Below are 14,631 nucleotides of genomic sequence, written 5' to 3' on the forward strand. Positions count from 1 at the left end.
CGCCATCGGGCTGCTGTGATCTTCGGATCAAGCTTGAGCTTCTTTTTTGGGGAACGGGGTTCCACAGCTCGCAGGAATGTACAACCGAAAGATTTCATGGGAAGGGTCTGACCTAAGCAAGGAGAGGAGATGATTTCTGGAGCAAGAGTATGTCTGGAAGCTCGAAAACGGAGAATGCGGGGAATCCTTATGCAGGAGTGCCTGCAAGGTCTTGGTTCAAGCCGGGCGGCACTGAGACACACAAGCGTGGATGTCAAACCTTAAATTCAGCCGCATGTCGGCAACGGCCAAGTTAGGCTAATTATTTGCCTGCTAAAGTTCTTGGGGAAAGTTTAATTATTGCGCTGAAGTTTGTCCAGTAGCCTTCTAGCGAAGGGTCGAGTGCTGATGCCGCTGGCCTAGACCCATGGATGTTGATGGACAGAAATTTGTCAATACTTGGGGCCCGCGAACACGATACTAACGAAGCGCTGGCAATGCTTAATGCAGCCGCTTCCCACGTCAAACGATTGCATGCACGCCCAACGCAGATGTTCTCGCAGGAATATAAATTGCAACAGATACAGGAGGGTATTCTTCAGTACCATTGCTATCGAACTTCATTGCAAACGTGACTGTCTCAAGAGAGTCCACTTCACATGCCAGCGCATGGGCTCTGCACTCTCCATCCGAATACTTCCTAATCAACGGCGACGTTGAGCCTCAATTCGTGCAGGGCTCACCTAAGACTTGGAGACATTCGTCTCCGCAACTACGGTGACGTTTTCGTCACTTCCAGCCTTGGCGGCCAGCAACTGGACGTCGCCACTCTCGCCGTCACCGTCGAAAAGCAGAGACAGCTCCTCGAGCGAGTAGCCCCTGGTCTCCGGAAAGAACATCCAGATAAGGTAAAGCCAGACGCAGTTGAGGGCGAGGTAGAAGATGTAGTAGTAGTACCCGATACTGGCCAGCGCGATCGGGTTGACGTACATGTTGGTGATGAGGGCGACTTGACCGACCACGTTCTTGAGAGCCAACCCCTTGGAGCGCATGAAGAAGGGCATGATCTCGGTAGGGTACGAGTACAGCAGGGGGTTGCAGGCGACGTTGTACATGACGTCAAACAGGAACAGGCACACGATGACGCCGTAGCCCTCGCCTTGTCGGCCTGTCTGCACGTAGACGGCATTGAGCGCAATGAAGGGCACAAAAATGATAATCATGCCGATGAACGAGGACATCCATAGTGTCCGGCGGCCTGTGCGGTCCACGAGGATGGCGCCCGCGATGGATGAGCAGAAGTTGACGATGTTGAGGCCGCCATTGATGCCAGTCCTGCATTGCGCGGTTACTTGTCAGCATGGAACGGCGTGAGCCGACGTCATAAGGGGACACTCACTGCTGGGTGGTGCCTGTGATTCCCACACTGTTCAAGATGCTCGAGAAGTAGTAAGTGATGATGTTTTGGCCGCACCACAGCGTCATGAGCGTCATGGTGACGACGATGAAGACGCGCCGTAGATTGTTCTTGCGCGTCAGCAAGGCTTTCCAGGTGATGCCTTCACGCGCCAGCTCAATGGCCAGCTGGACCTCTGCAATCTGGGTGGTGACCAAAGGATCATCCTCATCGCCGTTGCCGTGGTACTTTGCGAAGATGGCCTTGGCTTCTTCGGTGCGGCCGGCATGGACCAGCCATCGTGGGCTCTCGGGAAGCCAGTACAGGAGCGCGAGCACGATGCAAGGGATCAGGCCCTGAAGCAGCGAGGGGATTCGCCAGTTCCACGTGTCAGTGGCCGACATGTGTGAAGTCCCGAAGCAGGTCCAGGCTACGATGATGGAGCCCAAATACCAGAAGGGGTTGAAGAAGGAGACGAGGGTGCCGCGGATGCGAGGCACGGCCAGCTCACTGAGCAGCGCGGGGCCTGCGCAGGTAATGAAAGCAATGCCGAAACCGAGGATGAAGCGAGATCCCATGTATTGCTCGCGTCCTTTGGAGCCGGCCTGGAACCCGGCGCCGATGATGGTGAAGAACTGGCCGACGGCGATGCCCCATTTACGTCCACTATGATTATGAGAAGATACACGTGAGCTTCAATATCATCGATTGGAAGGGGGAGGGGACTGCCGACTCACAACTTGTCCGTGATCATGGCGGCGGGGATACTACCCGCGAAGCAGCCCATGAAGTAGATGGCACTGATGAGACCGAGCTGCGAGCTGTTGGGCGTGCCCATCTCTGTTGCCATGTCAATGTCTCTTTGTTCGACCTCGGGTATGTGCTCGTCTCTTACCAGTCTTCCATTCCTTGAAACTTTGCAGGTTGGCGGTCAACGTAGCATCGAATCCCGTACAGGTCTGGGTGAGGTAGATGACGATGATAGGGAACAACAGCTTGCGAAAGCCGGGATCCTTCCATAGCGGCGGGTGGTCCTCGCCAGCCGTGATGACGGCTGAGGGGGACCACTGGGCCTGTCGGCGTACCGTGCTGCTGGGACCGATCATATTGTGCAAGACTTTGTGCAGTTTCGCGATAGAGGTCTGCTCTCTGCCTGTCCTTGAGCAATGGTGTGCTGTTGTCGCCAACCCTGTCGATACTTATAGATGCCCCTTCAGAGCTCCAGATGCAAGGCGAGATGGCCCTTGGCCGAGCTCATTTGCCATGATCTTTTCGGACTAGGTGTGTTCCCAGACTAGAGATGAACCATTGGGCCCAGACGCCAGGTGCTCGGCAGGTGTTCGGCTTGCACCCGGTGGACCGCGGGCGGTTTGATTTATCCGTTCTATCAAGATAGGCATTATCTTGGAAGTCCATGTAGGGCGTGAACGTAGCGGATAAGATACAGTCTGGGACAGTGGCGAAGGGTCCGGGGTCCCCTATCATGGCTCATCCAAGAACCGCGCTGTCGGGTTGGATGCGGGGCCCCAGGTCCACGACGTCGCGCGCCCAGGCCCGGCAAGGCCAGCCCGACGCCACGGTGATACGACGGGGAAAGGGGAGCAGAACCCGACGGCTTAAACTTGCTGTGATTGGCTTCCCACCTTCGATCGGCTCTGGCCGTGGGTTTAGGGGCACTAGCTCAACAAGCAGTTGACAAGCCAATAAACCCGATTCGCGCAAGGGTCGTGGCCTCCAATCGGCCGCCCCCACAAGCAGAGGGCCCGCATCGTCATTGCCGATTGTTGGGGGCAAATGCAATACGACGGGATATTCTTTACGCAAAGACATACAAAAAAAGTTACAGGTACAACATCTAGCATCGCTCTAGCTCCATCATCAACATCTGGACCGGACTCGACACCAGAACCTGCTCACATCGCGACTACGTGCCACACCAGCCGCGCCGTTTTACAAGAGGGTACCCATCTTCGAACCAGTCAAACACAATGGCGCCCAGTGCCATCTCCCTAGTGGCGTCCCATACGACTGGGCACGCGACAGTGGAAACTTCGCTGAAAGGGTAGGTAGGAAAACACCCTTTATCATGTGTCGCTGTTGCGCTTTCTAACAAATGTCTTCTCCAGGCCAAAGGTAGCAGATGACTGGCGGGCTCACCTCGAAACGCACGGATACGCCATTGTCAAGGGTGCCATTCCGAGAGGACGAGCGATCGAGTACCAGGAGAAGGCATACGCGTGGCTCAAGTCATTCGGCACGGAGCTTGATATGGCGGATCCGGCTACGTGGACCAAGGCCAATCTGCCGGTGCAGAGCAAGATCAACACATTTCACTCATACGGCGTGGCGCACGAGAAGTTCATGTGGGACGCCCGCATGGAGCCTGGGGTGCTCGACGCCTTTGCGACCATCTGGGGCACCGACGAGCTCCTGGCCAGCTTTGACAGCCTCAACGTGACACTACCCAATCGCACCGACGTGCCGCGCAAGGGCGCCTGGGAACACGTCGATCAGAGCCCGCTGCGCCGTGGGCTGCACTGTGTCCAGGGCATCCTGAACCTCTCACCAAGCGGCCCCGAGGATGGCGGCTTGGTCGTCTATCCTGGGTCACACGCGCTCAACGAAGTCTTCTTTGACACGCAGACCGACAGCGCGACGTGGAACCCACTGGATCGCTTCCTGTTCGACAAGGAGCAGCTGGCATGGTTCGCAGCCCACGGCAGCACGCCGCTCAAGGTCTGCGCCGACGTCGGCGACCTGATTCTATGGGACAGCCGCACTATCCACTACGGCGCCGAGCCGACGGAACGCAGCTCCCAGATCCGCACCGTCATCTACGCCGCATACACGCCCGCCCGCCTCGCCTCGCCCGAGCAGCTCGCGCTCAAGAAGGAGGTGTTCGAGAAGTATGGCGGCACTACGCACTGGCCGCACCAGAACATCATCGCCCGCGAGACAGCCACCTATCTCGAGGACGGGACACGGGATCCACGCGACAGGGATGCGCCGCTCGAGTTGCCCGAGATGAGTGACAAGCTTCTCAAGCTGGCTGGGGCCAAGGCATACTAAGGGGCGCGAGGGAGCTACGCAGTCGTGATAAATGCGATTGGGCATGTATGATGATGATTATTGCTTTGTTCGTTTTAGCATTGAACCATGAATGAATAATACAAGACATTTCCAGCCACGTCCCGGAAGAGGGCTACAGTAGAACCGTGCCCGGAGCTGTGCTACGCATTGACTCTCTCCATTGACATGGCTCACCCTGATTCGCCCGTGCCCAGACCACGTTTAGCGTCTGGTGGGCGCCAGCAATGCTGCCAAAGCCGAGACTGGCGTTCAAGAGGTTGACGCGGAATTCGAGTGTGAGCCTGTGAGCCTTGGATGTGCTGAACAGGCCAGCAGTGAACAGAGGAAAAAGCATGCGCGCGTTCATAGGTGAGCCGGGTCGGATGAAAGCTAGCGCGGAGAGAATATTGTCGACAAGGCCCTGGGTCTTCTGGCTACTTGATGTCTCCTCGCCTTCGGCGTCATTTCTAGACAGGTCATGCAAAAGTAGCTTGGCCGCGCACTGAACGGCGGAAGCGACAGCCCGGGCCTCAGCCATGTCTTGGCTCAAGCTTTTGACGTCTCCCTGTTGGTCCCTAGTAGGCTTCCAATCCTCCAAGGCCTGCTCGATAGACGCGGCTTCGGCCTTGAGCTCACGTGCACTCGACTGCCGTTCCAAGCTTGTCAGCTGGTGATGGCGGATTCCAAACTGGTTAATTTGCGCCAGGATGGCGTACAGGCCGGCCGCGATGCCAAGCAGGGGATGTATGCCCGACTTGCCCGGCTTCAGCAAGCCAAGGGATGGGAAGAAGGGACGAGGCACATTTTCCGAGGTCACGGCAGCGACCACACAGAGATAGTCATGGAGATCGATCAACAGCTCCATGGCACGCTCGTCTGCTGTAGGAATGTCGCCACACAAGAGGGCACGCGCACCACGCAGGTAGAGCAGCCACCGTCTCGAGTCACCAGCACAAATCTAGACATGCCATCAGTCCTAATCTCCCAGCAGGCATGCCATGGAAGCATCGGACAGGGGCATGTGACCTACCTCGAGAAGACACAGCAGCAGGGTGGCTGCGAGTGGCAACACTGTACGTCTCTGGCCGTCCAGCTCCAGCTCAGCCTCAAGAGCCTGCAGCGCCAGGCTGCGGTGGCGGAGCATGTCGCTCTCGAAGTTGGGGTATGTGCGGGCCAAGTGGCAAGCCGACAGTGCGACAAGGGCATGTCTCATGGCTGCATTGGCGAGGGCGAGGGGGACCACCACACAGATCAAGGGGTTTTCCTCATCGCTGACGAGCGTCAGAGACCGCGCCACTGACTGGAGGAAGTGGTTCAGCAGATGCACCTCGCCCACTTCCCAGCCCTCAAGCAGCGCCGGCGTGATGCCCGCCAGCTTTGCCGATGCAGTCGCGAGGATGGCAGACCGGGCAGCCGCAAGTCCTGTCGGTGCTGCTTGCTGCGGCACTTGAACCTGCAAGGCGCTGCTGTGTGCGAGGCTCGTCGCCGCCGCTGTCGAATCTGCCCGGCACTCCTCTTCGATCACCGACAGCCAGTCGAAATCGGGCATATCAAGTGCCGGGTCCGCTGCTGCTGCCATGTCGATTTCATAATCTCGAAGAGAGAAGCCGGTCTTGTGTCTGGGCGGCTGTGGTGGTGATGACTCGGCCGGGTGCTGTTCGCTGCGCATGGAGCAGGACAGCCCCAGCCGAGAGCAGTCGCTGCACGAGGGCCGCCGTTCGTCGCACTTCTTGTGCCGCCGACGGCAGTTGGAGCAGACGGACTTGGACTTGGAGTGTCGCGCTCGAAGGCCGGCTGCCCGGGAGCCCGGCGCCGGTGCCGGAGCCGCTTCATCATCATCACGGCCCCGCGGCGGCAGCGGCGACGACAACGATGGGTCACCGAGGCTGCACGGCAACGACAGTCGCTTGCACCTCGTGCACGGCACCTGCTGGGAGCAGCATGTCTTGACCGCGGCGCATGCCCGGCACGCCGTCTGCCTCCGGCCCATGGGTTCCGAGATAACGGGGCCACTGGGTCCCGTAGACTTGTTGACTGGAGAAGAGCATGCCTGACGAGGACCTAGAAGCTCAATGATTGTGCTCACTCGGAGGATTGCTCATACTGTTTGGGCGTCCAGGCGGTAGAGCCTCCTTCCCGATATCAGTCACTGCGAAAGGGCTGCACATGGCGATGGTGGCGCTGGTGGTGGTGAACTACTGTAGTGGCTCTGGGCTGAACCCTCAGCGGTGGTGGGAGTGAGTATAGCGGCTACCTCTACACTCCCCTACCCGGGTACTGTCATCCGATTCGTCCCTGCACTTTATCTTCGGCTGCGGTCCGGGGCCCGGCCGAATGGCTTCACGATCTGACATGGATACCGCATGAGAATTATCGGAGTAAGCATTGGAGGGATTTCTTCCGTTGTCTTACGCATTCATCCATAGCTCCACCACGGATAAGGCACCGGGGCTGGGAAGATTAGCTAAGCCGCAAGTGTGCGCAAAGCGCCTTGAGCTCATCGAGTGTTGGACACCAAAACTTTGTTTCCGACATGACACCTGTCTTTATAGACTCTAAACCTGCACAACTTGCTGCCATCAGAAAATCGGCAGATGCTGGGCCAATTGCGCTTGTCTTCGCAATACAGTATACACCACTGATTCAGTCATCGTCATGGGTTCCAATGTCAATCCCGGCTCTGGGCGGCCTATGCACGTCCTCATCATCGGCGGCGGCATCGTCGGCCTCACCATTGCGCAAGGATGTCGCGAGAACGATATCCCTTACACCATTTTTGAGCGAGACACGCCCGAAAGCCGGCGGCACGGGTGGGCTTTGACTCTACATTGGTGTACGTTTACCCTGCCCAGCACTGTCGCATCTCTACTTCTGAGAGTCCCGCAGACAGATTGCTGACAGAAGCTCTCGCAGGCCTGGATCAGCTCGAACGAACCATCGGAAAGGAGAGAGCGGCGATGTTACCCAAGGTACGAACTCCCTTCGGACGATTGCTCACTGTCGAGGTAGATTTTGGCTTACGAGAGGCGGTCAGGCTGTGGTGGACACTTCTCTGAAGAAGGACGAAGGAAACTTCCTTTTCCTGAACGCTGAAACCTGGTTCGTGCAACTCTGTCTATACCTGATCGTTGGCGCCATGCTAACACGGTAATGCATGTAGCGAGGCGCGGTACAAGATTCCTCCCGCAAAAAGGAGATACCGCCTGCACCGTCGGAAGCTCCGCGACGTGCTGGCCAGTGGCTTGAACGTCCAGGAGGGGAAGGCTCTTGTGAGGGTCGAGGAGCTGCCCGACGGCGTCCGGGCGCATTTCGCCGATGGCACGAGCGCCGAGGGAACGATTCTTGTCGGAGCCGATGGAAACAATTCCAAGGTCCGCCAGTTCCTCATGCCCGACGACCACGAGCTCACCAAGCTGCCCGTTCACCTGGTGGGCGTCATCCGACGCTTTACTCCCGAGCAAGCAGCCCCAGTCAGGGCCCTTGATCCGCTGCTGTTCCAGGCGCTGGATCCCAAGACGTCCAACTACCTGTGGTATAGCATACAGGAGTGCATACCCGAGGCGGACGGCAGATCATCGTTCGACTGCCTCGTCATCATCTCCTGGATCATGAAGGACGCCGAAGCGGACAAGATCCCCACGACCCCGGCCGAGCGCATCGCCAAGATGAAGGAGCGGGCACAGGGCTTCGCGGAGCCGCTGCGTAGCATCGTCATGGACATTCCAGATGACCTTGCGGCGACCACGCCGCTGCGGCTCGGCGACTTCCCGTGCCGGGACTGGGACAACCGCGGGGGCCGCGTGACGCTTGCTGGGGATGCGGCCCATGCCATGACCATGTACCGTGGCGAGGGCGCCAACCACGGCATCCTCGACGCGGCTCTGCTGGTCGACGAGCTGCGCGCGGTTCACAAGGACAAGATCGGCCTGCAAGACGCCATCGACGCATATGAGGCCGAGATGCGGCCTCGCACCCATGCTGCGGTCCTCAAGAGCCGGGAGGCTGCCCTTGTCGCCCACGAATGGGACAAGATCACGGACGATTCGCCCATCGTAGGCGCGCGTAATGCACCAGTCTCGGCGTTGTGGAAGACATGGCGCGGGGCTTAATGCTAGATACCTTATGTCTTTTTTTCGCGTTAAATACGTAAATGTCCTACAAATCTTTGCCCTTTTTTGTTCCATGGCTCATCGCGATGCTTCAATGTTGTGACCCTGTATTTATTATCACCTGGAGTAGAATTTTTCTTGTCAAATCTAGCAAATTAACTCTTGGGGATTGAAAAAGAATCACATCAGGATTACAATGTACTGTTTAGTGAGATCTATTAGTCAAAAACAATGGAAGTGTCATTGTGAGATTCACTAACCGGGTTAACTCAGCTACACGGTGTATCCAGAATTTCCCGACTCCCAATCTCGGAGCTACCCGACGTGAATCAGTCTGCGCATTTCTCTGGGTTCAGTTGCCATGCGACAGAGATGATCAGGGCGGAGGCCAGCCCAGCAAGATACCGGCACCAGACCGAGGAGCTAGTACTTCCGGCTGGCTTATCGGCCGGATACCGGGCCGAGCGGCTTTGGGCCGAATGCTCCATGCCATCGAGCGGCGAGCCATCCTTCTGTGGAGAGCAAATCATTGGCCCGCATGGGAGTTCATGTCGTTCATGCTGGTCCCTGCTTGTCGGGGGAAAGACGATCCGCCAGGCTACTTCAGCTGATGTCCAAGGGATACAAGTTCATATCCTCTGACAGACGCCTGAAAACTGCCAACTTCACGTCAACATATCCTTCTCTGACGCTTCATCCTACTTCTCGTTCGCCTTTCTTGCGTAAGCGCACAACCGCTGGAGCAAGTAGCAGCAAGGAGCATCGCCCTGTTCTACTACATCTTGGCCGAACAATAAGCAAGTGTACGCAATGGCGCCGTCGATTGCTCAGATGCCCGACGAGGCACCTACACCTGCGAGCGGGATCCAAACCAAGCTGAAGACGATAGTCAACTCCAAGGCGAGCCTGGAAACCGTCATTCGAGAGAACGAGCTGGTCCCCCTCTGGAACACGGGGGCGCCACCCGCGCCACCTTTTCCCCACAGCAAGCACATACCTGCCGTATGGAAGTACGACGTCACGAAGAGCCTGCTTTTGCGAGCCGCTGAGCTCGTCGATGCAAAGGAGGCTGAGCGGCGCGCGGTGCTGATGATCAACCCAGGCCCAAGGCAGCCTCCCTTGACCCTTGACACCATCCTGGCCGCACACCAACTGCTGATTCCCGGCGAACAGGCTGTGTGCCATCGCCACACCCCATTCGCCGTGCGGTTCCTGATTGAGGGCGACTCTGGTAAGCTTATCCGTCGCGTCCAGATAGCAAGTTGAATGCATGCGCCAATCCTCGTTCTGACCAGCTAATGCGTGAGGCCGCCACAGGATATACGGCCATCTCCGGCAAGAAGATGTACATGGGGCCTGGCGACCTCATCATCACGCCGGTGTGGAACTGGCACGACCACGGCAACGAGGGCACGAACAACGTCATCTGGCTCGACGGCCTCAACATTCCGCTGTTCAAGCACATTCCCGTGGACTTTACGGAACACTACGGTAAGCAGGACTGATGACAGGCTACGGCTTACGTATCCTTCCACATATGCCGCTACTGTTACTGACATCGGGCCTCTAGACGAGATGTACGGAGTCGCCACACACGAATCCCGGGTAGTGACGGACGAGGAGGCGACCGACATGAAGTTCCCCTGGGCCAAGACGCAGGCGCGTCTCGATGCCGCTGGTGGTAGCTATGCCGAGAGTGAGTACCTGCTGCCAGGAGGTAAGTCGGTCTCGACAACGATTGGAGCCTACGCGACGCGTGTAGCTTCAGGACAGGTAGGGCCAACGGTGCAGGAGACGGCGAGCCGGATCTATCAAATTCACGCGGGTGCCGGTCGCACCGAGCTCACGTCACCCGATGGCAAGGAGAGGTATACTCTCAAGTGGTCCAAGGGTGACAGCTTCTGCGTGCCGTCGTGGTACCGCTACAACATTTACGCCGATTCCGGCGCCGACGCTTATCTGTTTAGCTTCTCGGACAAGCCCATGCAGGTGACATTGGGCTTCTGGGGATCAAAGGAGTAGGGTGCTGAACTTTGAGGAGAGATGCTTAAGTGTGATCCAGCAACCTTAGATAGGACCATGGGGATCGAATGGCAGTTTGTTCACATGCATGACCGTGCCCCTTGGGAATCCCAGTAATCGTTGCAAGGACCTTGACTGATACGAACGTGCGTGGGCGAAGCGGAGTTGAGAACGGGGACCACCCGCTTGACAGTGTGCACTGGACCCGGGGCGTTTCCCCATCATCCTTGGTAGGGGTCCAACACTTGATAAGACCCACAGCTGGCGCTTTCTGGGGAGTCCGCAGTACACTAATCTTGATCTAATGCATGCCAAACCATGGTTGGTCCACCCTAGTGTTATCTTGACTCTGCGGGAATGTTGCCCGCTCCCGAAGGAGGGTCATCCTTGGCATGGGGTGAATGCCGACGGATGTGCTTGTCCCGACGAATCATGTAACCGATATTTCAGTACTGCGTAGATTGGCACGGACGAGTCAGGTGGGCGGCGCGGGGGCGCCTCGGTGCTCCCCACGTGCAGTTTGTTTGATCTCCTGAAAGTTAATGATCCATATCGCGGCTCATCTCGTGTACATGGGTCACCATCCTCAATAACGATGCTGCCGTTGCCCGCCATGCCTCCTGGGAGCTGGGTCCACGCAGACAATGCTGCTCCCATGCCCAACGCCGCCAGGCGACGAGTCCGCCTTGCCTGCTTGGAGTGCCGGGCGAAGAAGGTGCGATGTGATGGTGCCGACCCTTGCGGGCGATGCACCAGTTACAGATCGGTGTGCACGTATGCGCAGCCACATGTGCATGCGGCATACTCGCAGTCCCTCGATCGGTCAAGCAGTGCTGACCCGTGCGTACCATATCCATGTGCTTGCCGTGTGGTGTGCAGTGTGCTCCTTACAGACCATGACTGACGAGCACGCAGGCAAGTCGAGATGCTGGCGTCCAAAGTGGCTTCAGTCGAGGCTCTCCTGAGACAGTTTCTTGACGGCTTCTCGTCGGCCCCGGGCGCTGCAAGGGAGGCGAATCCACAAGAGCTCATCCAACGGTCTGGACCGACTCGGTCATTGAATAACGAGGTACTTGCCACGGATGGTCATCGCAGCAGCAGTAGATTTCACGGCTCCATAAGTGCGGTCAACAATGACACCACTGAAATGCGCCGTGCCCAGCCACTGAAGATGCAAGAACTCCTTGCCGCTGTTGAAGCAGACATGCGCCAACCCTCTACCGACAGTGTTGCCAGTGATGGTGATGTCGGAGACGAAAATGAAGCTGGAGATGAAGAGGACGGAGACGAAGAGGACCAGCAGGAGGCGAATGGACCGGGACCTACTTCGGAATCTTCTACGGACAGAGACACACACCAGGACGAGCAGACAATAGCAGCCGAGGCTGGCCAGAGAAACGATGGTACAAGCAAGTCTGAGGACAGCTTCTACGCCGACGGGCTCGGAGAGCTGGATGTGGACAGCCATGGACAGCTTCGATACATCGGTTTGGGGTCTACGGCGCCAGTGGCAGTGGAGAACTGCATCGGGCTGCGTCTTTTCATCACGCAGACTCTCAAGGAAAAGGGGTTCGAGTCCGAGGACATTTTCCTGGGTTCGCCCGAAGCGCATCGAATCAAGGCCCAGCAAAGTGATGAGATACCACCAGAGTTAGCTCTACCTTCGGTGCTTCTGCCTCCTGCAGAGCTCGTACACGTCTTACTGGCAACTTACAAGCATCACCTGGGCGACCTTCTCCCAATAGTTGGCGAATCCGACATCCGCCGCAGGTATGACAACCTAGCGGCGAGCCCAGAGACGTGCGATGCAGCCAATGTGGCAGTTGTCTTCGCGGCACTGGCAGTGGCGACGCCGCTGGTGGATTTTGAAGACGAGGCGTTTGGAGAGTTGGACACGCGATGGCGGACTGACGACAATGGGGCTGCCTTCTACCAGCAGGCCATGGAATTCGTGGACAGCCCGATGAGCAGCACTGGTGGCGCCACAAAGGCCAGGAGCCTGGACATGGTAATCACGTTGAGCCTGCTGAGCGTCTACCATGCTGAGACATCGTCGCAGGCCGAGGCGTGGATTATGGTGGGCCGTGCCATCCGTATTGCGCAGGATATTGGACTCCATCGGTCTCCAAAGCGCCTACGATTGCCCCGGGAGGACTGGGACCAGCGGAGGAACATATGGTGGTGCTTGTACATTATTGAACGGCAACTCTGCACGGGTATATCTGTCCCTGTTAGAGATCATCCCTTGACTCATCATTCCCGTGTGCTCCAGGACATGTGCTAACCTTTCTCGAATAAGCTCTCGGCAGACCTTTGTCTATCAACGATGACGATTGCGACACGGAGATTCCGTTGTGGGACGATGATGGGGACAAGATTGAGGCGAACGGGCGCAACTTGTCAGCCTTCGTCAGCATGATTCACTTGCGTGGGTAGACACCTATTCTCCTGGCTTGCTTGTCCCATGGACTCGAGGACTCAGCGAACGTACACACACGCACTGACTAACCAGCACAACAGACCAGATCACTGGCAAGATTTTACGAATTGTCAACTCACCTGGCTGTGCAAGCTTGTGGGACGGGACGGCCGATGACTCGAAGAAGGAGGAGCTGCGCTCTCAGGTTACCCTCGCCAACGAAGCATTGCGGACATGGGCGCGGGACAAGGTGCCGGAACACATCAAGACGGCGTCTGCCGAGCAGCAAGGACCGGCGTTTGCCGAGAAGCAGGTCATCCTGTCATCCTTCTTCTCGGCCGTGATGTTGCTGTACCGGGCTTTCATGCGCAACCCGCACCGGCCGAGTCTTCTGGCTGGCTCGCAGGCGCAGTTGCGCAGCGCAAAGGCGGCGACGGACTGTATCCGCGGCGCGCCCGAGTTCTTCCGGTGCGTCCCACGTGGCCACATGGCCATATTCCATGGGCAGTATGTGCTCGTCAGCGCGCTGGTTCTGCTCTCGTGCGTCCGTTGGTCCGACGACCCCAAGTTCGTCTACTCAACCCTCAAAGACGTCGAGCAGGCCATGGATATTTTGCAGGGGCTCGGCGGCTTCTGGAGCGGCGCCCACAAATGCCGCGCCAGTGTTGCCGAGTACCTCGAGTTCACCTTTCGTGTTCTCAAAGGCGACCGGACTTGCCACTTTCAGTGCAGTCATCACCACCCTCGTGGTAAGCCGTCGTCGTTGTCGTCGCCTGCCAAACGCTCGGTGGGCCAGACAGGCGTTGGGACCGGGCGCTCGATTCGGAGCGCGAAGCGACGGCGCCACGGGCAGATAACGAGTCCACAGAGGCCATCGCCGTCATCGCCATCATTGGCGCCACAGCCAGTCGATCGCGAGGTCAATGTACCCACCCAATCTCTTCATGAGCAGCAGTCTCACCAGTGTGAGAACCAGCAACAGCAACCAAGAGAGGCGAACCGTCGCCTCGAGTCGGTGAGCGCCAGCCCAGGTTCGGCGGGCCGCATGTTGATATCGACAGGCGGCGCCGTCGAGCCCTCCCTGGCTCAGCTGCAGGACATTACAGGGCAGCAGGCATACTTCGACGGAGGGATCGAGCACCTTCTTGGTGCCTTGCATCCCAACTTCGTCATGCTCGAGCAACAGCTGGGTGAAAGTCCGGATGGCACCTGCATCGATCCTGCAATGGGCGCCTTCCTGCAGCCAGATTCCACAGACGAGTTCCTCCAAGGTCCATTCTTCTATTAGGGCGATATATATTTTGGCGCGCTTCCTAAACTCACCTTAACAAGTTCGCGACTGGGCTTGTCTCAACGTGAATGATCCGTGCGGCAGATTTTGCAGCTACCTTGTTAGGCTATCAAGCCAGTGTCAAGCTGCAAAGGGAGATTTTGCAGTGTGAAAGTTGACACGCAGGAATTTCGTTGGTGTGTTTTATGATTAGAATGGTAGACTTCGTGCTGACTTGGGTGCTTCGGCCGTCCTAGATATAATTATTTCTCGACTCTTCTCGTCTGGTCGTCTTCGGGACCCTCGGGCCGCCCGGGCCGGAGTACGGGTCGTCGGGGTGTGTGGGCTGCCGTCGCCCATGCTGGGT

At 57.6% G+C, this 14,631-nt stretch overlaps 6 protein-coding genes across 6 annotated transcripts; 4 read left to right on the forward strand and 2 right to left on the reverse strand.

Moving 5' to 3' along the window:
• Positions 1 to 659: 659 nt before the first annotated feature.
• On the reverse strand, positions 660 to 2,481 carry B0I36DRAFT_431753 (general substrate transporter; the record flags this gene model as incomplete). The annotated part of the gene is made up of 4 exons (XM_046162597.1): positions 660 to 1,314; positions 1,379 to 2,041; positions 2,113 to 2,215; positions 2,271 to 2,481. 4 exons carry the CDS (start codon positions 2,479 to 2,481, stop codon positions 723 to 725), a joined length of 1,569 nt encoding a protein of 522 aa, XP_046011045.1. The 3' UTR covers positions 660 to 722.
• A 1,086-nt stretch (positions 2,482 to 3,567) lies between these two features.
• On the forward strand, positions 3,568 to 4,522 carry B0I36DRAFT_324529 (uncharacterized protein). Its single transcript, XM_046154119.1, has one exon. It carries the CDS (start codon positions 3,644 to 3,646, stop codon positions 4,442 to 4,444), a length of 801 nt encoding a protein of 266 aa, XP_046011046.1. The 5' UTR covers positions 3,568 to 3,643; the 3' UTR covers positions 4,445 to 4,522.
• A 15-nt stretch (positions 4,523 to 4,537) lies between these two features.
• On the reverse strand, positions 4,538 to 6,434 carry B0I36DRAFT_410245 (fungal-specific transcription factor domain-containing protein; the record flags this gene model as incomplete). The annotated part of the gene is made up of 2 exons (XM_046161906.1): positions 4,538 to 5,402; positions 5,475 to 6,434. 2 exons carry the CDS (start codon positions 6,432 to 6,434, stop codon positions 4,578 to 4,580), a joined length of 1,785 nt encoding a protein of 594 aa, XP_046011047.1. The 3' UTR covers positions 4,538 to 4,577.
• Positions 6,435 to 7,135: 701 nt separating this feature from the next.
• B0I36DRAFT_246123 (uncharacterized protein) lies at positions 7,136 to 8,553 on the forward strand (the record flags this gene model as incomplete). The annotated part of the gene is made up of 4 exons (XM_046150208.1): positions 7,136 to 7,277; positions 7,358 to 7,413; positions 7,479 to 7,543; positions 7,605 to 8,553. 4 exons carry the CDS (start codon positions 7,136 to 7,138, stop codon positions 8,551 to 8,553), a joined length of 1,212 nt encoding a protein of 403 aa, XP_046011048.1.
• A 969-nt stretch (positions 8,554 to 9,522) lies between these two features.
• B0I36DRAFT_202400 (gentisate 1,2-dioxygenase) lies at positions 9,523 to 10,575 on the forward strand (the record flags this gene model as incomplete). The annotated part of the gene is made up of 3 exons (XM_046148783.1): positions 9,523 to 9,784; positions 9,871 to 10,044; positions 10,139 to 10,575. Coding segments are annotated over 3 exons (873 nt in total), but the record flags the coding sequence as incomplete, so codon positions are not given.
• Positions 10,576 to 11,500: 925 nt separating this feature from the next.
• Positions 11,501 to 14,282, forward strand: B0I36DRAFT_363386 (fungal-specific transcription factor domain-containing protein; the record flags this gene model as incomplete). The annotated part of the gene is made up of 3 exons (XM_046158794.1): positions 11,501 to 12,791; positions 12,875 to 13,003; positions 13,096 to 14,282. The coding sequence occupies 3 exons, from the start codon at positions 11,501 to 11,503 to the stop codon at positions 14,280 to 14,282; spliced, it is 2,607 nt and encodes an 868-aa protein (XP_046011050.1).
• Between the last annotated feature and the right edge of the window lie 349 nt (positions 14,283 to 14,631).

The sequence above is a fragment of the Microdochium trichocladiopsis genome, assembly GCF_020744255.1.
Source record: "Microdochium trichocladiopsis strain MPI-CAGE-CH-0230 chromosome Unknown B0I36scaffold_6, whole genome shotgun sequence".
In the NCBI taxonomy this organism is placed as follows: domain Eukaryota; kingdom Fungi; phylum Ascomycota; class Sordariomycetes; order Xylariales; family Microdochiaceae; genus Microdochium; species Microdochium trichocladiopsis.